Genomic DNA, 24,723 nt, shown 5'->3' with positions numbered 1-24,723 from the left:
GAAAGTGTACCTAACAGACTAAAAAGTGATATGTGCCAAATGTTGACAGCCCTCAGTTGTGATCAAATGTCAAGTAGTCCAAGGTGATTCATCATGCACTTAAAGACCTAACCCCAAGTAGTGATAGGACACTTGTGTTTGATACATCAGAATTTATTTTTTTCAGGATACTGTCACCTCTGCATCACCTGGAGCAGCTGTTTAATCCCAGCTCATATTTATAGGGTCAACTGTTTGGTTCGGTTTGATGTTGACCTGATTCCAGACGGCACCTAGCACAACCGGGGTCAGCTGCTAACAGATGACCTCAACAGATCTGGCATACTCAGCCCTGCCAGACAATCAGCCAGGCTTCTCACAGATACATTCTCGGATTCAGTCCCATGGCTATACCTTCTCCCATACATTTTCCTACCACAAATTGCATTTGCTGTCATCACAGCCAGTGCCAGCTCTTCCACACTGGGTGGTACTGTCTGAAGAGTTGAGGTTCGATCTTGTTTTCCTGAGACACCCCCCAACACCCCTGCCCCACTGCCTTCCTTATAACTGTACCGCTGATGCATTCGCCTCAACAGGTGCTCTTTTCTGAAGGGATCACTTAGGTATATTTAGATTTTGAAACCTGAGAATGCTGGCTTCTGATTGGCTGTGTGGGCCACATGATAACCCGGGTAGAAACTGCAGCTGTGTGCTGTCGCCCTGGGTTTCTCTGGAGGGAAGCTGGGGAGGCTTTGGCGGCTTGGGAAACCATTAAACTCTAAAGTAACTGGTAAGCAAAGAAAAGGAAAATTGCACACAAATCTTTAGATTTTCTCCACTCTGCATGGCCTTCCACCTGCCTGGACGTCTATCTTTTCCATCCTTTGCTGCTTTCTGGATGCTGGGAGTCAGTTGATTGAGGAATAAGAACGGCTCTGCTGCTCATGTTTAAGGAGTACCCAAATAACCCCGACCTGCAAGCTGTCAGCGAGATCAGACTTGGCCCTCCATTGGATGCTTCTGAAATCTCAGCACCTCTCCGGCCATTTTGTCTACCTTCCAAAATCTCAGCACCAGTCTGTCCATTTTGTCCATCTTCCTAAACTCTTCCACCTGGCTCTTTTTGTAAATTTTTATTGAGGAGAAAAACCTCTTTTTCATGTGAAGAGAACGGAATCAAGTGCTAAAAAGGGGTAGTTAGTATGCCATCCTATATTTAACCTGCAGCCTCAGAAGGCATTGCATCTCATAGCTAAACAAAGTCAACCAATCAGGCTGTGGCATTGGCTTACATGACAAATAGCTGGAGCGCTGTGGGGCAGCTGTCGCCAGGCTTCAGCCAGGGGGAACAGCTCTCTGAGTGGCGTTGGGGCAAGGGGGGAGGGGGAGGCTAGGCTGTCAAACATTCAGAGCCAGAGGCCTGCTATTAGGCACTTGGTCACACCTACCTAATCTGCCCTTCGTTTACCTGAGCCATTTTATTTAGATTTGTTACACCATTTGCAAGGTCTCTGACAGTTTTCTGCTATTTTGTCTAGGACTGAGGCAAATCACAAAGTTGGAATATCAGTTTGGGACCCTAGTGGATGGCAAGTGAGGCTTCCTTACTATAAGGTTGCTGGAAATCCTTTGGGGATCTTTCTCGGGTATGGCATGCATATTGGTTGGATATCTATATGTTGATGTTTTGTGTTTTTTACAATGTATTTGATGCTCTGATACTTGAGTAGTTTGGGTTCCACGGAGAACGGCTGGCAGCATCCTAAAATATCTCTGGTGCAGTTGTCCTAGTTGTCCTATAGTCCGAACCCTATTATGTGCTCTTTGAAAAGTTGATTTTTATGTCTTTGATAGGAAGACAGTTATGTTGAATGCTGTGCTATTGATGGAAATGTTTCACTTTTCGTTTTAACTAATTTAGCCAAACCACTTTTTTGGAAAATAATGAATGCCTGATAGTGTCATCTCTGTTTTGTGTAGAACCTCTGAAGTTGTCCCAAAATGGCGACCATTGAGGAATATGAGGAATTTGAGGAGGAAGAAATTGTGGAGGAGGTAAGTAGAATTGTACTTTCATTGGGTGAGAAATAAAACATTGTTTTCATTCAATAATTACCAGGTTTAGATGTGAACAAATAGATGACAACAGCATGAATGGATTAGGATTAGGCTGAGGCACACCGGGGCACAGTTCTGATAATGTCATATACATCCCTCAAAATACAGCGCAGTTTTTACTCGATCTAGGACTATATTAGTTTTTATGGATTCCAGCCTCAATATGATCCAGATATAATTCCAGATGATATGATATGATTCTGCATACTGAGGTTATCCTCTGAATCTGCAGCTTCAGGGCAGGCCCTATGAATAGTTAAGTTAGTTACGATACCTTCCCAGTCAGCAGTTCAGGGAACCAGGCATCCATGTCGGCTGGATCCTGTTTCAGAGGGACACCTCCCAATGTGTTTTAAAAGCTGGATTGCCCTTAACAGCCAACTGTAAAAGTGTATTTTGCTGTGATATTTAGGGCCTCCAAGGTAGAGCTACCTCTGCCTGAGACCATGCACTTTGACTGGCAGCTGTACATCATAATAAAGAGTCAAGTGATGTAATCATTACACAACTGCCAAAAGTGCAAGATAAAGTCCAGGTCATTTATTGCAACAGATTCCTCCAGGTGACATATTCTGTTTCATTACTAACCTTTATTCCACAAAATGACTGCCATTTTCCTGATTGAGGCACACTATTTTTCCCACTGATGAACATATTTTGCCATAGTAGAAAGGTATTCAAATTAGGATGATATTCTCTACGGCACAGCTAGTGCAGACAGGGTACATGCTAGTTCGGGGAGCTGCCAGTTTCTGGAAATTACCATTTAGATTTTTGTTGCAAATGAGATGCCCTATTTAAATGAGATTCAGTCCCTTAGCGCTCAAATTGGTTGCAGTTGTTTTCCATGTAATTATTATGAGTTTCACACCAAATTATTCGATAAACTCTCATGATTATGTAATTCTGATAGTGGTGTGTCATTACTGGCGAACTGTATTGGTAAGAAAATTCAGAACCTTCAGCTCCCTGAGGTGCAAGAATATTTTAATACTGGATTTGTAGTCCATTTTGTCTGTGAACATTTCTGTTGATAGAGGTCTCCGTCTCAGTGTCCAATGGAAGAGTGAAAGCAGAAGGCTAACAGCTTAATCCCTTATTTCCTGGTGAAATAGGATTAAAGTTAGCCTTGTATTTGCCCATTCTAATATTGCTGATATTTTATAGGGGAGTCTTAATGATTGTTTTGGACTAAATGCCCCTAACAGTGGTCTGTTATCATTTTGCTCCCATATAACTTATCAATTGCTTCAAATAGATTTAACATCTTCAATGCAAAGATGTAAATCATTTGTGAGGGAGGACAAAAGAATACCCACAAAACAATACACTCTGATTTCACTACTACTTTCATCTACACTTTGGAGAACATTTGCAATTTATTGTTTTTGTCAAAACAGTAAGATGGCTTCTTATTTAATCTACTGAATGGGGAGAAACATATAGCTGTTCATGTTAGTGATATAAAAATGTGCACATACTGCTTTCTTGTTTTGATTGTTTCTCTGTCATTTCAAGATTGATCTGTGGCTATTTATTAGGTTAGTGGGGCTTTTTATCAAACATTTTTTAAAAATGTATATATTGCTGTGTTCATTCTATGTAAGTTAACAAAATAGTTTAAACTCAACTCAAAAAACAGCAAACTCCCCACCCTTTAAGGTTAAGAGACGCAGTGCCGGGCGCTCTGACTGGCATTCAGACAAATTTAGAAGTGGACATCTACGGCACACTGACAGATCGAGGTAGGAAGATGGAGAGAGAGAGAGAGAGAGAGAGAGGGGGCAGTGAGACGAGCCATCATGCTGTAAATCACACTCCCATAGTTCGGACTGTTAACGTCACAGGGGTAGAATGTGCTTAGGAGAGGCGGATGCACGGAAAAACTACTTGCTGGGAGGGGAAAGAGCGAGAGAGAGGGAGCAGTGTGGAAACAAATACAGATTAATTAAGTTGGGTTGTATTTTGTACTACTGTAAACTCCACAAAAGCTACTTACCTCCCCTCTTCCTCTGGGTCTTTTTGGATCATAAATAATACAGTGGGTGGGGTAGGGGGAGTAATGGACATTATGGTTCTCTCTTGTCTGATAGATTCAAATACAGAAGCCTCTTACAACTGTTGGTCAAATTGATTGAGATGTTTTTTCTCTCAGCTCTGGTTGTTTCAGATTCGATTGCAGGTCTAATTGTTTTGTGAGCAAGTTGCAGGACTGCGAGTGCGTTTTCTAGAATGATGTGGTTTTCAAAGCAGGGCGCAGGGAACACTAGAGGTCCTTAAGGGGCTTCCTTGGGGTCCTCAGCAAATTGAGGAATAGGATTTCACTATAATTTCATTCATTAGGCATCGTTGTGGTACAAAAAAGAATAACTTATTATTTTAAATGGACATTTTAATATCATTACTATGCATCAAGTTATCTCAAGTATGTTTACATATGATATCTACATGATTTAATATATAACATCAACCAAAATATCTTTTCATCATAGGGTCAGAGTCAATTCAGATGAGGGTCTGTGGCTTAATGAAAGTGTAATTGTGTTAAACTGTCTGGAAAACCCCTGATCTAAGCCACTTGGCTCGTGGTGTTGAATATAGCTTAGTTAATGTAGCTGTTTCCAATTTTATGTGGCTGAGAATGTCTCGCTGTGATGTTTTCTTGGTGGAGGTCACTGTATTTGAGCACTGTTAAAATTAGACACGTGCTATTCGTGGAAGAGTTGGCTGTATGTGGGAATCTTACTGTGCTTTGTGCTTCTTGGATGGATAAAAAAGATTCACCGTGAAGCTTGTTTATACGCATGTGTGAACAGACATTGCTAGGCAGAAATGGTGTTTGTTGACCTGTGTATTGCTGAGTGATTGCAAGGACAGTGAGCTCTAATATAACAGACAATAAGAATAGCATCATGTGAGCTCCTGGTGTTTATAGGGAGGGTCAGAGGATCAGTGGATTCGGACAGTCAGGTTCACACATGCAGCCTGCGCTATTATAGGCTTCTCTTTGCCCTGTGGAATACAGGCTTAATTAGACTGCAGCCATAATTAAAGCATATTCACCTCAGAGGACTTTCATTGTCACTTTGTGAGTGGAGAACATTTTATTACAGGTTAAGTTAGCAATCCCTCATGATGACATTCTCTGGCGTATGCCGTACCTGAATTGTTTCAAGGACTGCATTTGACAGACAGAGTGTAATAGTGTCATATTTGTTGTATACTGTTGGATGGAGGTGTTTGGCATAAGAACAAATCAGTGGTTGTTATTGTGGAACACCAGAGCTGGGGAAAAATCAACCTCAATCCCATACACTGTTCTGTTTCTCCTATAACTTGTTCTGGCAATGTTGAGACCCCAGAGTGTGTCCTATATTTGTAGTATGTTGAGGAGTTTACAACGACGACTGTCACTGGGCAGACCTCCCAGGTCACACAGGTAAAGCACCACCTCCCAAGCAGCAGTACAAAAACAGTATAGGCTACTCTTCCAGTGTCTAGCCAATGGTGCATCCCATACTTTGCATGCCGTTAAAGATGATCCACTGTCTGGCTTTGTCTCTGTAAGCCATAGTTTTTTTGGTCTTGACAGGTATTTATGTTAAAGTTTTGGCGTCAGTAATTTTAAAAGAATTTAGTGCAAACTTTGCTTTCGCATGAACAAACGGGTTATTTATCAATCCTGCTTTTTCACTGTGATGTCCCAGACCAAGAGGCAGCTACTGAGACAGTTAATGACTTGTTATAAATTAGTTCTGCATGGCTTTACTGCCCAATAGATGAAATGACCCTAAGTTGTAGGTGTTGCTGAGGCTGACTATGCATGCTGCACAGTGTGCTCATTACTACTGTGGTCTCTCGCATTATTCCTTTTCTTGCTTTTATCTGTCTTAAATTCTGCATTCACCCTCCATCGGCCATATTCAGTAGTAGTACATAATAATGCCATAATCGCCACCCTCAAACTTTATTCCATGTTGAATCAACTAATTCATTAGTATCTCTTTAAACCTTGACCATATTTTAACTTTTCATTGCCATGCGTCACTAAAGGTGAGTAAGATGGTTGTACTGCAAGATCACAGAAATTCAAATTCAAATTTCAAATTAGTTTGTTTAGTTTTTACTGTAAAATACAATGTAAGAGTGTGTGTCCCTTTCAAAGTGTCAGACCTAGATTTAATTAGCTAATTAGCATTTATTACTGTTTATTACTACTACACTGTTTATTACTACAATATACCTTGAATAATGTGTTTGTTAAAGTACCACCGATCCCTGTTTCATATGGCTTGGGTAGCATCTTTGTTATAAGTGGATATGGGTTTACTTCCTGCCTGTGTTTCCTGTAATGAAGAAACCTGGACCATTAAATTAGTAGGAAAGTTAATTAAATTTCCCCTGTCCATGTCCAGTCCGGCCTGCCCACCAGGAAGGTCAGGAAGAAGGTCAAGGTGGATACCTCCAAGTTCATGACTCCATACCTGGCCCACAGCCAGAAGATGCTGGACCAGTTCAGCCACGTAAGCAACAATTTCATATCCGTACCTGTGTGGTCGGGGTAGTGTTATATTAAGAACAGCACTACCACAGATCATCCGCTTCAATTGTAAATCTTCTGTTTTCTGTGGCTAAGGTTTTGCAGTGATCTGCATTTCATACCATGGCCATTTGATAACTTTCTAACTTTGCCTTGATCCTCCCTCCTGACAGAATAAGTACCGTGAGGCTTATGACAAGTCCAAAGGGAACCCCCCTGCCATCATCACTGATAGCCCTGAGATGCTCCGCATCAGGAAGGCCCAGGAGCAGCTCAGTGAGGTACTACTGAGGACTGTGGTGTCACTGATCCCAAATCAGTCACCTAAAGGTTAGGGGTGACTAATTTTGAGTAGAGCATTTCTAGTTTAACCCCCCACACCAGCTGAGGACAGCTTGAAATCTGGGTTTGGAAAGTGAATGACCAATAATGTTCCCTCTTTCATCAAGTACGGTGAGGGTGTCTTTGAACATGGTGCTTAACACCCACTTCAGTGAAGCAATTCAGTGGCCAGCGATAGAATGTGTGTGACTGTATGAATGCTGAGCAAGGTCAGGTAGACATTCCCTTTAGCTTAATAAAGACTTAAAAAAAATCAAAATGAAGATGATTTTTTTTTTTTTTAAATCCAAAGGTTTTTTGATCTATTCAAGAAAATGGAAAAATCATTTTTATTGTTGCCCACTAGGTGAAATACCGTATGGCGGGCAATAAGGCCAAGACCAGCAGCATGTACGATGGTGAGGCCAAAGAGATTGCCCATGTCAAACATGTCTCCGAGTTGGTCAGCAAGGTCAGTGCTCTGAAATTGTAACAGCGTAATAAGCTTTCAATTCTAGCCGTTTGTCAGCAGATAATCACTGAAGACGTCCGGGTGACTCTTCTGTTCCAGGTCCTGTACAGACAAAAGTGGGATGAAACTAAGGACAGGTACCTGCTGCCCCCGGATGCTCCTGAGCTGGTCCTGGCCGTGAAGAATGCTGCTAACTTCAGCAAAGTAAGTACAATCTGCCATTCAAACAGCACAGCTTTAGATCCAAAGAGGATTTCTGCTGACATGAGAATAATGTGTTTCCATGTCTTACTTTGAGGAATAAAAGTTAAACAAACATAAGAAGATTTTTTATTTCAATGAATAATTCATAACTTAACCCCGCATTTAGAAACAATACACGGAGGCCTGGGATGAAGAGAAGACCATGTACTACCCCTACAGTGACAGCCCTGAGCTGCGTAGGGTGGCCAAGGCTCAGGAGGTCCTCAGTGATGTAAGTAGACATAAAACACCCTCCTCTGAACCATTCAAATTAATTAAACAACATGCAGCATTCAGATTTTGCTTATGATTAATGAATACTTAGGGAATGGAAACACCCAGTGTATTGACATTGAAGTTCCATAAAAATGCTCTTATTTGTGCAGCAGTGAGCATCACCAACTGGCATCTCTTCCAGTACACTGAATTAGCACACTTTCATTTAAACGTACACATGATTTATTCAGTAAAAATGAGGAAACACTTGACCATTTCGTGGCTTCAAGCCTGATGGCAGCTTTCCTACAGGGCTGTGAGTGAGTCGTGAGTGTGCCATTTCACTGTTTAATTCACTTGAGCAGTTCATTCCTCACATTGACTTTGCTGGCAGATCGCTGTTCAGCATCAGTCATACAGTCGAGCACATCTTCCCCTCCCTCTTTTTTTCCCTTTTTTTTTCTTTCAAGGCCCCCCTCTTTGTGCTGAGTGAGATGTATCATATGTGACAATTTCCATCCATGTAGCTATTTTTCGCAAGGCAATTAAAATCATCAGTTGTGCCCCACTTCCTTTTTCAACACAACTGCATTAAACAATTTCTGCTGAGGTTGGGAATTCACCAATCCAATTAGGTGCGATCAGGGTGAAGCATGACAATGTTTCTCTGTCACAGACTGTGCGCTAAGGTCAGATATTGATCTTGAAGAATTAACCATCTCAGTAAATTTCACTTGCTGCTTCTGCGTCCCCGCAGATTCACTACAAGAAGGGTCATGACGAGCGTAAGGCCAAATACACCGCCCTGGCTGACCCTCCTGATGTGGAGCTGGCCAAGAGAGTGTTCACTCAGCGCAGCGATGTAAGTGAATCTGTGTATATGTGTAGATTATGCATACTATTGTGTATCTGTTACCACAGTGGAGAAACAGAGTGGCAGACACCATAGTTCTTTTGAGTTAGTTGTTTTTTTTTTTTTCAGCACAATGAGAAGTGATACCAAAGTGTTAAACACATTTGTAATGTAGAACATTTAGCACAGTGAGCACAGTTTTAGATTAATAATAACTTTAGGCCTAACAATTTACTTTTCCAAAAGGCATTCTGCTGCTAAGTTGCTTATCTTTTAAATAACATCGGCACCATTCAACTTTTTGTGTTGAATCATTGGAATGTGTTCAAATTAAAAAGCAAGAACTTGAATTCTGAGTCAGTTCATTTTTTTTCCAAACCAAACTATGGCCTCAAAACTGTGGTCATTACTGTGATGTCTTCCCCTCAGATTATAATAATATCCACCTTCCTGACTCTTGCTTCCCCTAAACTTAATGACCTGTTGTCGGTTGAACAATTCCACAAGTGAAGTGTACTGGGAGTAATATTCACTGTACGGCTTTGATATTTCCTTTGTTTACACTCTACCCAAAGTCCTCTCTTGGATACATATTGTTTTCTAGATCCTGTTAAGAGACTGAGGCCATTAATAGCAGGAAATTGCTGGGAATCCAGTCATTCCCAAATGTGTTTCATCTAACAAATGAAGATAACTAGCACATTATCATCATCGATCTGTGCTCTACATCTTAGTCTACAGCAAGATAGTCTTTGTTCTGTAATGTACTTGTTATAATTGTGATTATTTTTTGTACCCTACAGCTTAAGTACAAGGAAGACTACAATAAAAATGTGAAGGGTCAATGGTGTGAGACCCCCTACTTTGATGTGGCCACTGCCAGAGTGGCTATGGACAACCTCAGCAATGTAAGAACATAATACAGGACTTGTACAATAATTCTACTGACTCATCTTTTCTTCTACATCTGTGTTCAACTATTGCCCTCTGAACTATTTTCTCTCCTTTTCAGAGAAAATACACGCAAGAGTTTGAGGATATAAAAGACCAAATTTATTTCATGCAAACAGAAACGCCTGTTTACGAAACAAACAAGAAGGCTACTAATGCCGCTAGCTCGGTGAGTATAATGGAGTGACCCCTTCCCCGCCCCCTGCCAACACACACACGCACACACATACGCACACACAAAGGTATCAGATGATTTTTATAGGTCCTATCTCATGCGGAAAACATGGTAGAAAGTGGACCTGTGTCTCAGAACAGAGTATGAGTCAACAAGTCCACTGTGATGCAGAGGTTTACTCTGTCTTGCCTGCACACATGCACAGCATGGCTCAGAGATCTCCATTTGGTTCACTCTCACTGCACATATTCAGTGTGCAGTGTGACTAGTGCCTGGTTACAGCTGGATTCAGTGCATAACAGAATGTGTGCGTGGGATCCTCAGCTTTAGCTCATGGCCATCCACGCATCCACACACAATGCAGACATGCGTCACTGTAGAAAACATTGATGCTATAGGGACACTTGTTGTTCTATCATGACTAAAATGTATTAATACTATAGTGCATGAGTCATTATAGCCTACCCTATCAAAACACTTCCTCATCTCAGTATTGTCCTCCTCATACTCACTGTGTTCTCCACGTTTCTATCTTTAGGTCCAATACAAGAAGGAATATGAGAAGACGAAGGCGCAGTCTGACTATAACACTCTCCCCGCCACGGAGAATCCTCTGCTCAGACAGCTCAGATATGCTGGCACCATTCTCAGTGATGTAGGTGTACTAAGAAAGTTATGTGGAAAGGAGCTATTTGCCTGTACTAGCATTTTACTGCAGTAATAGACAACCCACATTTTAAAGAAAATGAATGACCGTTTGTTATTAGAGTCACACAGTGTTGAATGTGAAAACGGAAAGCACTATGACATGATCTCTATTTCAGTGCCTCCCATGTAGGCCACAGATTTAGCTTGCATGATTTGGCAATTGCTTTTACTAGGCTGTTAATTGAAAATGAGGTGGCTTCTAAAATATTTTTATTGATAGTTTAGATGATACACAGTGTCTGTCAAGTAGTCCTTCTAACTGGATCTTCCTGCCAATGGTGTAAAGTAAGCCAACTGAGAGATCCTCAGGGTGTGTGTATGACCTTGTATACAGTGAGATGCTGTCCGAGGAAAAGTCTCACTGGCAGTTTTCGGGTTTAAGCCCTTAATGTATCGTATTAGTGGTACACTGAGTCTGCAGTCTGTATTTTGTTCCTAAAATTTCTTGTTAATGAATGTTTGTGTAATCCCTTATTTGTTTGCTTTTTTATTTTGGTCCCATGACTTATGTTTTTTTTTTTCTATTCATTCATTATTTGTTTTCTTTCTCATTTTCAGAAAGTCTACAAGGCCAATTATGAGAAATCCAGAGGGTTCAGCATCAACTACTGTGACACGCCCAAGTTTCAAATGGACTCAGTTCTTAAACAATTCAGTGACGTGAGTAGACTCTCAAATTCCAAGAGTACACAAACTTTCATTTTGATGAACTTACAAAAAAAAATATTTCTTTCTTACACTGTTTCTTCTGTGTCTTAATTGTTTTCATTTTCAATACTATAGACATTTATGACATTGATTTCTTTTTTTTCCAGGTACATTACAAAGATAAGTATGATAATGAGGTGAAGGGCCACTATATTGGCAGCTATGAAGATATCTACATGCTTCATTGCCAGAAAATTGAGGAAATGAAGAATGAAGTAAGTCACTTTGGGTTTTGCTTTCCTTTCCTTATTCTTTTTTATTGCATTATGAGTATTCATTGATGATACAATCTTTTGTTTACACTTTGTCTCACCAATCTGTCTTGCAGCAAATGTACAAAGCTGATTATGAAGATCTGAAAACAAGATGCTTCTTCCCTCAAACGATTACACCTGAATATGAGGCCACTAAGGGCCTTGAGAAGTGTAAAGATGTAAGTAGTCTCGATTAATAGCTTTTTGAAAAGCTATTTCTTTAAAATAGAATTTTATTCGTAGTGGCTCTACAGTTTTGTTATAAAAATCTCAATTTTTTTTCATGCAATCTTTTGCAGAAAGCTTACCGGCAACATCCAAGCACTGTGAAATTTACTCAAGTCTCGGATTCGCCAGTTATGGTTCAAGCCGCCGTCAACGCCCAACAGCTAAGTGATGTATGTACACTGTCTAGATGCATGGACGAGCTCCATATAGTATGAATACCATTAAAAAAAAATCCATTAGAAATGAAAGAGGTGTGTCTTAAAATCCCACACAGGATTAGCACATGATGGAATATAATCAAATAAATAACAGTAAATCATTATTTAAATATCCTCTGACAGTTTGTTCACATAACTCAAACAGGTGTTAAAATAAATTTCACAGGGTCTCTGTAAACACAATTCTTTTTATGTGTTCATTTACATACTCAAACAAAAGGACACTTACTCAGTACCTGTAATGGTCAGCAAATGCTCACCATCAGACTGCGTTGGAGTCATGTTAGCGACAGGGTTCCTTAAAATGTGCCCATTCATCCACATAGGCCAGCTGTCTTTCTGTGGACACCATGGAAACGGGAGAGCCATCTCTCTGTAGTATAAATAGCAGCAGGCATTCAGTTGGCCCAAAATAAACCCTGTGATCAGAGAGGGGTTGGGGAGCCAGGGAAAGTGACGGTTATGAGACATAACTCTTAGATAAAGAGCCCAGTTAATCCTCCACTGCCCTCCAGTGACAAGAAATAAAATAACTATTCATAGAAACCTGTGCAAATTTCTTGTGTCTCTTAACTACAACTGAGCTACTACAACTACAGCTGAGACCTACAACCACACTATGAACTGATGGTATTGAGTCATAATAAGGAATTTGAGAATATTGTTGATGATTTCTAATTTTGATCACCTTTCCCTTTTCGCAGCTGAACTACAAGGCAAAGTATGAGGAGACAAAGTTCAAGTGTTACCTGCCCCCAGACTACCCCTTCTTCGTCCAGTCCAGAGTTAATGCTTACAACCTTAGTGATGTAAGTAATTTCACTTTATTTGTAAAGAGGCTTCATATCAGAGGGTCACTGAAAGTGAAGCAATTTTCTACCAGCTTCATTTGCATTCATGTTCTAAGTCCTATATGGCATGATTATCTGCTTGCAGAGCTGTTACAAGTATGACTGGGAGAAACGTAAAGCTAAGGAGTTTGAGGTCAAGGGTGATGCCATCTCGATACTTGCTGCCCGTGCTCACACGAACATTGCCAGTGATGTAAGTATGCCATAATATAAATATTTAAAGAAATGAGAATTTCTTGCTTCCATTTTATTTTCGTACTCTATCAAGGAAATGTGTGTGTGTGTGTGTGTGTGTGTCTGTGTGTGTGTGTGTGTGTGTCTTTACTGATTTAATGCTTGACATCTTTTTGCTCCTCCTTGCAGGTTAAATATAAGAAGGAGTATGAGAAGAACAAGGGACAGATGGTTGGAGCCCTCAGCATTAATGACGACCCAAAGATTTTGCACTCCGTTCACGTGGCCAAAATCCAGAGTGATGTAAGTTGCTTGAGGGTTAAATTACTGGATGAAACTGAAAGCTATAGATATTTCCCCTTTTTAAATTTTCATTTATTTAGTGCTGAGTTAATAACGGCACAGTTCAGCAGTCTCCTAATGATGTCTTCACAGCGCGAGTACAAAAAGGACTATGAAAAATTGAAGACCAAGTACCATACCACACTGGACATGATGTCGGTCACCCTGGCCAAGAAGTCCCAGGCGATTGCTAGCATGGCCGGGTACAGGAGCATCAGAAACCAGTACCTCCTTCCCTACGACAGCGTACTGCTGGACCTCGCCAAGAAAGCCAATGTCATCCAGAGTGATGTAAGTATGAACATCTTAAACAAACATACAAAGTTCTTATTGCTGATAGGCTGTTTATTGGTGTTGGGCAATTGTGAAATTAACAAATGATATATCACCACAATATGAGGTTTTGCAGTTCTTATGTACACAGTGAAGTGGCACCACATTTTTCCCTCTTGTTTTTCTTCTTCCCAGAATGAGTACAAGGCCGACTACAACGCTAACACCAAGGGTACCCCATGGGTGCCTTTCGGCTCCATGGACGTTGAAAAAGCCAAGAAAGCTGGCGAGATCCTCAGTGATGTATGTATTTCACAACATCTGTCCAGTCTTCTTGCACACAGACTATTCCTCCTCTTGACATTAGATTAATTCACAGAATAATTCTCACAATGTTTCCCTTGTGTTTCCTACAGAAAAAGTACAGGCAGCACCCAGACACCATCCCCTTCACAGCTATCGATGACCACCCCATCATGCTGCAGGCCAAGGTCAACCAGCTTCAGAGGAGTGATGTGAGTCTACTGTCGCTGTTCATTCACTGTTCATTTTACTGGGATTAATTATTCAGATTATTAATAGAGACTAATTAAATTGCACTTGCATTTGTTAATTAATAATTTTACCACCTCTGTCTTCTTCCCTTGTAGCGGTTCTATAAGAGAGGACTGGAGGAGGTTCATCAGAAATACTCTTTGCCTCCTGATGTCCCTGAGTTCCTCCAGGCCAAGTGCAATGCCTACAACATTAGCAAGGTAGGTTATATACTTGCATATTAATCACACATTACTACATAGATCTGAATCATTACGTACAGAATAATTAGGAAGTAGCTTTTTTGGATACATTTAAATGTAGTTGTTAATGTATTTAATTGTAATATCACTGTAATACTTAATTTCAGAACTACTACAAGCTTGCCTGGGAGGAGGACATTGCTAAAGGATATGACATGAAACCTGATGCCATCCCCATTGTCGCTGCAAAGGCTGCCAGACATGCTGCCAGTGACGTAAGTACAAAATCCACACCTCTAAGAATCAAGAATCATCTCCATTTAAAGGTCTTTACTTTGGCAAAACATTTACATGCACAGAACAGCATGCACTCCTCGTTTCATCTTCTCTCTCTTGCCTTCTCATTCAAAATTCTTTGAACGCAATACAAGTTGAGATTTTTTTTTTTTATCCTTTCACTTCAAGGTTCAATACAAAAAGGCGTATGAGAAGGCAAAGGGCCACCATGTTGGCTTCCGCAGCCTCCAGGACGATCCCTTGCTGGTTCACTACATGGACGTGGCCAAGATGCAGAGTGACAAGAACTACAAGAAGGATTACCACAAGGTCAAGCTGAAGTATCACTCCCCAGTGGACATGATGAGCCTGGCTCACGCCAAGCATGCCTCAGCTGTGCAGACTTATGCTGGATACAAGCAGCACCACCATCGTTACAGCCTCCTTCCTGATGCCATGAGTCTAGAACTTGCTCGCAGCATGAACCTCAGCTCCAGTGATGTAAGTCTCATTTCCTCCGTTTTTAGGGATTTTGCCTCATAATATATGTAAATATGTCTTAGCTTTGGGTCTAACGGGTGTCTCTTCTCTTTCCCTACTCTTTTTACAGTACAACTATAAACTGGATTATGAGAGCTCAGTCAAAGGAATTGGCTGGGTCCCCATTGGGTCCCTGGAGGTGGAGAAAGCCAAGGCGGCAGCAGCAGCTCTGGATGAGAAAAAGTACAGACAGCACCCTGACACTATTAAATTCACCAGTGTCACTGACTCCATGAACATGGAGCTGGCCAAGGCCAACGCCAAGATCCTCAATGCGGTGAGAAGTGGAAAACGCAATATGATTTAGTGCAGTGTCATAAAGGCCTCTTGATTTCACTCTCTAAGTTTTATTTTTGACTTTCAATAACCCAAGGCTTGTTTTCATTGTGATTTTATAGAAAGAGTACAAGGCCAGTGGAGAGAAGTTCATGCACACTTATCATCTGCCTGCTGATGCACCTGAACTGTTGCAGGCCAAATACAATGCTGTCAACATTAGCCAGGTTAGTAGTGAATTCCTGAACAATATGTTTCATGCAGATATAGTTCTATAGAGAAGTATATGTGTTAATACAAGAGTAACATAACTTTTGATCGTATCCTTTTTTCTTTTTTAGAATTACTACACATATTCTCACCGTCAAGATCTGCTTAAAGGACATCACATGAAGGAAGATGCAATTCCCATTGTTGCAGCAAAATCATCCAGAGATATTGCCAGTAATGTAAGTTGAAAATAAATGCTATTAGTGAGGCTGTTTAAATATTTTGCATTTAAAAATATAACAACAACAATAATAGTGATACTACTACTACTACCACTACTACTACTACTACTACTAATAATAATAATAATAATAATTATAACAACAATAATAATAATATTTTTTTTTTTTTTTTTTTTTTTTAAATATAGTACAAGTACAAGCTGGCACATGAGAAGGCAAAGGGCCGCCATGTTGGCTTCCGCAGCCTCCAGGACGATCCTTTGCTGGTTCACTACATGGAAGTGGCCAAAATGCAGAGTGACAAGAACTACAAGAAGGATTACCACAAGGCCAAGCTGAAGTATCACTCCCCAGTGGACATGATGAGCCTGGCTCATGCCAAGCAGGCATCTACTGTTCAGACCTTTGCGGGCTACAGAAATATTCCTCACAACTACTTCCTTCTCCCTGACAACATGCAGTTGCAGCTGTGTCGCTCCATGATGGACATTCAGAGTAATGTATGTGTTCAGTCTTCAGTTGTGTTTGTTGCAATTATTTAATTCTGTTATCCTCAGTCCTTTGCAAATGCATTATTGCATTACAAAGATACACATTGATAACTGTAAACCCTTACAAAAGTTGTGGTAATCACCTGTTTTTCTGTGTATCCACAGAATGTGTACAAGGCAGACTACAACAACTATTACAAAGGTTCAGGATGGGTCCCTATTGGTTCCCTGGAGGTTGAGAAGGCCAAAGCTGCCAAAGCAGCCCTAGATGATAGGGGCTACAGACAGCACCCCAGTACCCTCAAGTTCACCAGCAAGACTGACTCCATGAACATGGCTCTGGCTATGGCCAACACGAAGCAGCTGGGCAAAGTAAGCATTTCCCCTGTTCATAGAAGATGTATTTCTTCATACAATCTTATGGTTAGGATGAAGTGAAATAGTTATGCTTGTTGAGCCAAAACTCCTCATGCAAGGAATCAAATAAAATCCACAATGTTTATTCTTCTGTTTCTCTCTTTCTCTAGGCTGCATATAAAGCCTCTGGTGAGAAGTTTATGCATACCTACAATCTGCCAGCAGACAGCCCTGAGTTCCTCCAGGCTAAATTTAATGCCCAGACCATGAGCGAGGTTGGAGCACAATAAATTTATCATGATTAAGTGCATCTGAATATCTACTGTATAGAAAACATTGTCTCAACTCTCACCTATTTGTCCTCAGAGTCACTACAAGCACAAGTGGCTGGAAGATATTGCCAAGGGATATGACATGAAGCCTGATGCTATTCCTATACTACATGCTAAGCAAGGCAGACATATTGCCAGTAATGTAAGTGCACTTTAAATCCACCAATCAAATACAAATAGATGCAATCATCACTAGTTTTTTCATCATGACTGAAACATATAACAAGATCTAAATGTCACCTTTTTCTCTTTCTTTTAGGTCCAATACAAGAAAGATTATGAGAAGGCAAAGGGCCACCATGTTGGCTTCCGCAGCCTCCAGGATGACCCCTTGCTGGTTCACTACATGGAAGTGGCCAAAATGCAGAGTGACAAGAACTACAAGAAGGATTACCACAAGGTCAAGCTGAAGTATCACTCCCCAGTGGACATGATGAGCCTGGCTCATGCCAAGCAGGCGTCTGCGGTTCAGACTTACGCTGGGTACAGAAAGATCCCTCACAACTACTTCCTTCTCCCTGACAACATGCACCTGCAGCTGTGTCGCACCATGAACACCCAAGCTAGCGATGTAAGTGACACACACCTTTATTTTGATCTGTTCCTTCACTGAGTTGTGTATTTTAGAATCAAAACAATAATTGAAAAAAAAACAAAATTGACTCTCCAAGTTGTGCTTCAACTACACCTTCATTTGTGAGCAAAATCCTATACTACACATCTCAGTACCTAGAGGAAAAAAATTTAAAAGGTTTGCCGTTGATCTGGACTTCACACCAACGATGCATCAGAAGCTGATGGTTTGACATGTTTTCTCAGTGTAAGAACAAGTCTGAATGGAATACCAGAAACCATACCAATAACATTTCCAATTAAAACAATTACAATACATATGGAATACTATAAATGTAATCATCATCTTTAGAAGAACCATTGGATAAGGGTTCTCATCATCATCCTTGGATTTATGATGTAATTTTCTTTTCTGTTCTAGTGTGACTATAAGTCTGAATGGAACTCCTGTATTAGAGGAATTGGGTGGGTCCCCATCGGCTCTCTTGGAGTTGAGACGGCTAAACTTGGCGGTGAGATTCAGAGTGACAAGAAGTACCGCACTCATCCATCCAACTTCAAGTTCAGCAAGCTGATGGACTCTATGGACCTGGCTCTGGCCACTGCCAACAACCAGATCATGAACAAGGTGCAGCACAGAGACAAAAAGTGTTGTCGGTGAACTTTTTCTTAAGCATCATTATCAATTTGTTTTCTTGAATCTTTATTTGCAGAAAGCATACACCGCAGCTTGGGAGAAGGACAAACTGACTGTCCATGTCATGCCAGATGCTCCTGAGATTGTCCTGGCCAAGGCTAATGCCATCACCATGAGCAATGTAAGGCAGTCTCACTACATTAATTAATCAAGTACTGAGTATAGTGTCAGTCAGTCCCAGCAAGTGACATATACATTAATGTTGTCTTTGCTGACTGTGTAATCTGTATGTAGGTAATGTAAAGCCGAAGCTATTTCATTTTCTTATCCCCTCTGTATTTTCCACAGAAACTTTACAAAGCCGGTGTTGTGGAGATGGCCAATAAGGGCTATAACCTCAAAGCCGATGCCATCCCAATTTTGGCTGCCAAGACTGGCACCACCATTGCCAGTAATGTAAGTTGGGAAAGGCATGCTCTATCAAATCATTAAGTACTGTTTATCCACTACAACTCATAATATGCAAGACTGGAGTGTATGTGAATGACAAAATATTTATTTTCTGTTGCAGTACAAGTACAAGCTGGCACATGAGAAGGCAAAGGGCCACCATGTTGGCTTCCGCAGCCTCCAGGACGACCCCTTGCTGGTTCACTACATGGAAGTGGCCAAGATGCAGAGTGACAAGAACTACAAGAAGGATTACCACAAGGCCAAGCTGAAGTATCACTCCCCAGTGGACATGATGAGCCTGGCTCATGCCAAGCAAGCATCTGCTGTTCAGACTTATGCTGGGTACAGAAAGATCCCTCACAACTACTTCCTTCTCCCTGACAACATGCACCTGCAGCTGTGCCGCACCATGAACACCCAAGCTAGTGATGTAAGTGACACACACCTTTAATTTGATCTGTTTCTTCACTCAGTTGTGTATTTTAGAATCAAAACAAAGTCTGGAATAGAAAATGATCAAATCTACAATTTGTACGTCATCTATGCCTTCATTTGAGAGCAAAACCCTATACTACATATCATAGCACCTAGAGAAGAGAGTTTAAAAGGTTTAGGACTGGACCATCTGGACTTAAAACAACTATGCATCGTAAGCTGATGGTTTGACATAACGTTTTCTCAGAGTGAGAACAAAGCTGAATCGAATACCAATGATCATATCTATCGCATGTCAAGTTAAACAGTTATAATAAATTATAATATAAATTATAATACAAACAATTTTGATACATATGGAATGCTATAAACATGATTATCATCTTTAGAAGAACCATTGCATAAGGGGTTTCAAGGTCATACTTGGATTTGCAATCTAATTGTGCTTATTTTTCTCCAGTGTGACTATAAGTCTGAATGGAACTCCTGTATTAGAGGAATTGGGTGGGTCCCCATCGGCTCTCTTGGAGTTGAGACGGCTAAACTTGGCGGTGAGATTCAGAGCGACAAGAAGTACCGCACTCATCCATCCAACTTCAAGTTCAGCAAGCTGATGGACTCTATGGACCTGGCTCTGGCCACTGCCAACAACCAGATCATGAACAAGGTGCAGCATGCTCATGCCAGTTGTATGACACATTTCTTAGGTAACCTTTGTCTATAGAATGTTTTTTATTTATTTATTTTTCATTGCATTTACAGAAAGCATACACTGCTGCTTGGGAGAAGGACAAACTGACTGTCCATATCATGCCAGATGCTCCTGAGATTCTCCTGGCCAAGGCTAATGCCATCACCATGAGCGATGTGAGGCAATCCCATTTCACTAATAAAACACACTATTTGTAATGTTTGTATTAGTTAATGTGGCTTTCTTTTTCATTTTATTTTATTCTCACATTTCTTCTGTATTTCCACAGAAACTTTACAAATCCGGTGTTGTGGAGATGGCCAAAAAGGGCCATCACCTCAAAGCCGATGCCATCCCGATTGTGGCTGCCAAGTCTGGCACCACTATTGCCAGCAATGTAAGTTGGGAGTAATGCCTTGTATTGCATCAGTATTTACTATTTATCCATTACAACTAATGATATATAAAATGACAGAGTCTGTGAATGACAAAGTACTATTTGCTCTTATAGTACAAGTACAAGCTGGATTACGAGAAGGCAAGGGGCCACCATGTTGGCTTCCGCAGCCTCCAGGACGATCCCTTGCTGGTTCACTACATGGAAGTGGCCAAGATGCAGAGTGACAAGAACTATAAGAAGGATTACCACAAGGCCAAGCTGAAGTATCACTCCCCAGTGGACATGATGAGCCTGGCTCATGCCAAGCAGGCGTCTGCTGTTCAGACTTACGCTGGGTATAAGCAGATCATCTCCCACTACACTGTGCTGCCTGATGCCATGAACCTGGAACTGGCTCGTAACATGCAGTTCATTGCCAGTGATGTAAGTATGAAACATCATTATGGCTGACTTAATCATCTTTGCTGTTTTTGTCAAATATTTTTTAAATGAACCATAAAGTTGAGTTTAGTATTATGCAGCTTCAAGGACCAGAACTGCATTGTAAAAAATATCTTTTCTGTTCTGTTCTCCCTCAGAACCAGTACAAGAGTGAGTACCAAAATTACGTCAGGGGAATTGGATGGGTTCCTATTGGATCTCTGGAAGTTGAGAAAGTGAAATCAGCTGGACAGGCCTTCAGTGAGAAACTGTACCGCCAACACCCCAGCAACTTCAAGTTCACCAAAGACATGCATTCCATGGACCTGGCATTGGCCACTGCCAACAACCAGATTATGGACAAGGTGCTGGATATGATTCACAGTGGGAATAATAGAAATATATATTCCATTAATTTCTGAGAATTTATTGCACCAACATGTACATTTTGTTTCCAGAAATCCTATAACAAAGCATGGGAGAGTGACAAGACCTCAATCCACATCATGCCTGATGCCATGGATATTGTTCTTGCCAGAGCAAACAAGAAGAATTACAGTGAGGTACAGAGTAGTACTTAAATTTTTCAATGGAAATGTGAAATGATCTGTTTAAGGCTGTGACAAAAATATGCGGTGATGAGTAGACATTCATTTCTTTACAAAATGTGTATTCCTCTTTCCTCAGAAACTGTACAAGTTGGACAATGAGCTGTCCAAGAAGAAGGGTCATAATGTTCGTGCAGATGCCATTCCAATCCAGGCTGCAAAGACCTCTGTTACTATTGCAAGTGATGTAAGTTTTTGCTTTGCTATTATCATACTGTACTATTTGAATTTGAAATTCTCCAACTTTTAACTGAGAGTTTGATCATCAAAAATATCTCACCTGCTTTTTCAGTACAAGTATAAGACAGGATACCGTAAGCAAGTGGGCCACCACATTGGTGCCCTCAGCATCCAGGACGACCCTCTGCTCATGCTGGCCCTGAACTCAGCCAAGATTGCCAGTGACGCTTTGTACAAGAAGGACTTCAACAAGTCCAAGACCAAGTTCCATCTGCCAGTGGACATGATGGCCTTTGAACTGGCCAAGAAGAACCAGATTCAGGTCAACCATGCCAACTACATCACCCGCCTGCACAACTGGACCTGCCTGCCAGACTCCAATGATGTTGTCCAGGCCAGACTGGCATATGATCTACAGAGTGATGTGAGTATGGATTCTTGGAACTTATGGTGTGCAAATATATTGTTTTTATGCATGCATATTTTTTTAACTGAGAAATAACTTTGTAAACCTTGTTTGTTTTGTCCAGGCTGTTTACAAGGCTGATCAAAAGATGATGCAGGGCATTGGATGGGTGCCTATTGGGTCACTGGATGTTGAGAAAGTTAAGAAAGCTGGTGAGATCCTGAGTGAGAACGTGTATCGTCAGCACCCAAGTAACTACAAATTCACCAGCACAACTGAAGACATGCCGATGGTGTTGGCTAAAGGCAATGCTCAGATTATGAACAAGGTAATATCTCCTCTATGTTCATCAATTTATTGCCTTAAAAGTTACCTCATACCTAGTTATAGCTTATCATAATTAAAATTTCATTGTATCAGATATGGATAAAAATTAAGCCTTCATTAGTTGCTCATTAAAAGATGGATACGAAAATGCTAATTTGTGTTTAAGTATGTGAATTACTGAAATGATACGATATTACAGAAAACATATATTGATGCATGGGAGAAAGAAAAGACATCAATCCACGTCATGCCTGATGCCATGGATATTCTTCTGGCCAAAGCCAACAAGGTCAACTATAGTGTGGTGAGTAAAAAACAATATTCATTCATTCATCCCATTTAAATTTACATTCACAATCCTCTGGCATTTAGCAGTTGCTGTTATTCAGAACAATTAAGGGTGATAAAACAACACAATAAGCTTTAATTCCTAGATTTCCACCAGCACAAGCAACCAACAAAAAGAAATGCAAAGGGTAAAAATATCAATGCCTAGGTAATAGATGTAAGAAAAGTGCATGTTCCTTGCAATGATCATGTATGATAGGGCATACTAAATGAAGAATTAAGATTCACGGCAGAAAGGTAGAAACATTTTTTTTGCTAAATAAAACAGCAGTGTGATCAACTGCAAACAGAGAAGGGGAATGCAGAAGAGGGAACTGTTTTTAGAAGGGACACTGGTAGAGAAGTGGTAATATGTTGTGTTTTTTGAGAAATTCGTTTTTAGTTTAGAGTGGATGATATAATATAAAGAACTCCTTTGCACTTACCGGGATGAGATAGTCATTCCACCATTCGGTAGGTAAGAGGAACAAGATGCAAGGTTGGGCACACTGAATGAAATAACACTGCAGAGAAGGTAAAGCCAAGTGTCCTGCTGCAGAAAAACCATTGGCAAGTGTGTGAGAGTTGCGTGGGATCAGTTTTTGTATTTTAGTCAAGGAGCTCTTCCTGTCTGTGTGATGAATTTATTGAGATTTTTGCTCTTGGTCTTTCATACAGAAAGCCTACAAACAGGCAAATGAAGAAGCAAAGAAGAAGGGCTACGATCTGCGTAATGATGCCATTTCCATCATCGCAGCCAAGGCTTCAAGGGACATTGCCAGTGACGTAAGTTGTTGAACTTGACAAGTTTTACAAATTTATCATGTTGCTTTTGACATCACTATAGAATTTCTTTCATTCTTCTTCTAGTACAAGTATAAGACAGGATACCGTAAACAAGTTGGCCACCACATTGGTGCCCTCAGCATCCAGGACGACCCTCTGCTCATGCTGGCCCTGAACTCAGCCAAGATTGCCAGTGACGCTTTGTACAAGAAGGACTTCAACAAGTCCAAGACCAAGTTCCATCTGCCAGTGGACATGATGGCCTTTGAACTGGCCAAGAAGAACCAGATTCAGGTCAACCATGCCAACTATATCACCCGCCTGCACAACTGGACCTGCCTGCCAGACTCCAATGATGTTGTCCAGGCCAGACTGGCATATGATTTACAGAGTGATGTGAGTACAGATTCTTGGAACTCATGGTGTACAAATATATTGTTTTTATGCATGCATATTTTTTAACTGAGAAATAACTTTGTAAACCTTGTTTGTTTTGTCCAGGCTGTTTACAAGGCTGATCAAAAGATGATGCAGGGCATTGGATGGGTGCCTATTGGGTCACTGGATGTTGAGAAAGTTAAGAAAGCTGGTGAGATCCTGAGTGAGAAAGTGTATCGTCACCATCCAAGCAACTACAAATTCACCAGCACAACTGAAGACATGCCGATGGTGTTGGCTAAAGCCAATGCTCAGACTATCAACAAGGTAATATCTCTTCTATATTCATCAAACTTACTGCTTACCCACTTATATCATGCTTAAAATATCATTGTATCAGACATTGATAAAAAATAACTTAGCCTCCTTTATTTGAAATATCATTTGTTTTATTGTGCCTAAGTATGGGAATGACTGAAATGACATGGTATTACAGAAAGCATATATTGATGCATGGGAGAAAGACAAGACATCAATCCACGTCATGCCTGATGCCATGGATATTCTTCTGGCCAAAGCCAACAAAGTCAACTATAGTGTGGTGAGTAAAAAACAATATTCGTTCATTCATCCCATTTAAATGTACATTTATTTTTTTTTGGCATTTAGCTGTTGCTGTTATCAAGAGCAATTTAGAGTGATAGATACAGTAGAATAAGTTTAAATTCCTATATTTCCAACAGCACAAGCAGCCAACAAAAAAAAACTACAATGGGTAAAAGTTTTGATGGGAGTTGCATGAGGTCAGTGTAAGTGTTTTAGTCAGTGAGCTCTTCCTGTCTGTGTGCTGAATTCACTGAGATTTTTGCTCTTGGTCTTTCATACAGAAAGCCTACAAACAGGCAAATGAAGAAGCAAAGAAGAAGGGCTACGATCTGCGTAATGATGCCATTTCCATCATCGCAGCCAAGGCTTCAAGGGACATTGCCAGTGACGTAAGTTGTTGAACTTGAC

At 40.7% G+C, this 24,723-nt stretch overlaps 1 protein-coding gene across 1 annotated transcript in view; it reads left to right on the top strand.

Annotated features, from left to right (window-relative positions):
- The first annotated feature begins 743 nt into the window (after positions 1 to 743).
- neb (nebulin) overlaps positions 744 to 24,723 on the top strand; it is a 63,144-nt gene continuing 39,164 nt past the window's right edge. Inside the window, exons 1-53 of the mRNA XM_030080362.1 lie at positions 744 to 772; positions 1,521 to 1,628; positions 1,963 to 2,037; positions 5,483 to 5,539; positions 6,516 to 6,623; positions 6,814 to 6,921; positions 7,329 to 7,433; positions 7,533 to 7,637; positions 7,804 to 7,908; positions 8,650 to 8,754; positions 9,549 to 9,653; positions 9,758 to 9,865; positions 10,410 to 10,526; positions 11,138 to 11,239; positions 11,395 to 11,502; positions 11,616 to 11,720; positions 11,841 to 11,939; positions 12,692 to 12,796; positions 12,924 to 13,031; positions 13,202 to 13,315; positions 13,448 to 13,645; positions 13,823 to 13,930; positions 14,044 to 14,142; positions 14,278 to 14,382; positions 14,532 to 14,639; positions 14,830 to 15,141; positions 15,251 to 15,457; positions 15,579 to 15,683; positions 15,798 to 15,905; positions 16,097 to 16,408; positions 16,565 to 16,771; positions 16,927 to 17,031; positions 17,123 to 17,230; positions 17,348 to 17,659; positions 18,083 to 18,289; positions 18,375 to 18,479; positions 18,647 to 18,754; positions 18,870 to 19,181; positions 19,647 to 19,853; positions 19,949 to 20,053; positions 20,167 to 20,274; positions 20,389 to 20,700; positions 20,856 to 21,062; positions 21,156 to 21,260; positions 21,385 to 21,492; positions 21,598 to 21,909; positions 22,016 to 22,219; positions 22,418 to 22,522; positions 23,224 to 23,331; positions 23,416 to 23,727; positions 23,833 to 24,036; positions 24,206 to 24,310; positions 24,597 to 24,704. Of these exons, the coding sequence (XP_029936222.1) occupies positions 1,984 to 2,037; positions 5,483 to 5,539; positions 6,516 to 6,623; positions 6,814 to 6,921; positions 7,329 to 7,433; positions 7,533 to 7,637; positions 7,804 to 7,908; positions 8,650 to 8,754; positions 9,549 to 9,653; positions 9,758 to 9,865; positions 10,410 to 10,526; positions 11,138 to 11,239; positions 11,395 to 11,502; positions 11,616 to 11,720; positions 11,841 to 11,939; positions 12,692 to 12,796; positions 12,924 to 13,031; positions 13,202 to 13,315; positions 13,448 to 13,645; positions 13,823 to 13,930; positions 14,044 to 14,142; positions 14,278 to 14,382; positions 14,532 to 14,639; positions 14,830 to 15,141; positions 15,251 to 15,457; positions 15,579 to 15,683; positions 15,798 to 15,905; positions 16,097 to 16,408; positions 16,565 to 16,771; positions 16,927 to 17,031; positions 17,123 to 17,230; positions 17,348 to 17,659; positions 18,083 to 18,289; positions 18,375 to 18,479; positions 18,647 to 18,754; positions 18,870 to 19,181; positions 19,647 to 19,853; positions 19,949 to 20,053; positions 20,167 to 20,274; positions 20,389 to 20,700; positions 20,856 to 21,062; positions 21,156 to 21,260; positions 21,385 to 21,492; positions 21,598 to 21,909; positions 22,016 to 22,219; positions 22,418 to 22,522; positions 23,224 to 23,331; positions 23,416 to 23,727; positions 23,833 to 24,036; positions 24,206 to 24,310; positions 24,597 to 24,704 (7,554 nt within the window). The 5' untranslated portion in view covers positions 744 to 772; positions 1,521 to 1,628; positions 1,963 to 1,983. The remainder of the gene's footprint in view (positions 773 to 1,520; positions 1,629 to 1,962; positions 2,038 to 5,482; positions 5,540 to 6,515; positions 6,624 to 6,813; positions 6,922 to 7,328; positions 7,434 to 7,532; positions 7,638 to 7,803; positions 7,909 to 8,649; positions 8,755 to 9,548; positions 9,654 to 9,757; positions 9,866 to 10,409; positions 10,527 to 11,137; positions 11,240 to 11,394; positions 11,503 to 11,615; positions 11,721 to 11,840; positions 11,940 to 12,691; positions 12,797 to 12,923; positions 13,032 to 13,201; positions 13,316 to 13,447; positions 13,646 to 13,822; positions 13,931 to 14,043; positions 14,143 to 14,277; positions 14,383 to 14,531; positions 14,640 to 14,829; positions 15,142 to 15,250; positions 15,458 to 15,578; positions 15,684 to 15,797; positions 15,906 to 16,096; positions 16,409 to 16,564; positions 16,772 to 16,926; positions 17,032 to 17,122; positions 17,231 to 17,347; positions 17,660 to 18,082; positions 18,290 to 18,374; positions 18,480 to 18,646; positions 18,755 to 18,869; positions 19,182 to 19,646; positions 19,854 to 19,948; positions 20,054 to 20,166; positions 20,275 to 20,388; positions 20,701 to 20,855; positions 21,063 to 21,155; positions 21,261 to 21,384; positions 21,493 to 21,597; positions 21,910 to 22,015; positions 22,220 to 22,417; positions 22,523 to 23,223; positions 23,332 to 23,415; positions 23,728 to 23,832; positions 24,037 to 24,205; positions 24,311 to 24,596; positions 24,705 to 24,723) is intronic.

The sequence above is a fragment of the Myripristis murdjan genome, chromosome 21 (genome assembly GCF_902150065.1).
Source record: "Myripristis murdjan chromosome 21, fMyrMur1.1, whole genome shotgun sequence".
NCBI classification, from domain to species: domain Eukaryota; kingdom Metazoa; phylum Chordata; class Actinopteri; order Holocentriformes; family Holocentridae; genus Myripristis; species Myripristis murdjan.
The sequence above is the reverse complement of the archived record's forward strand: the minus strand, read 5'-3'. Positions and strand labels throughout refer to the sequence as shown.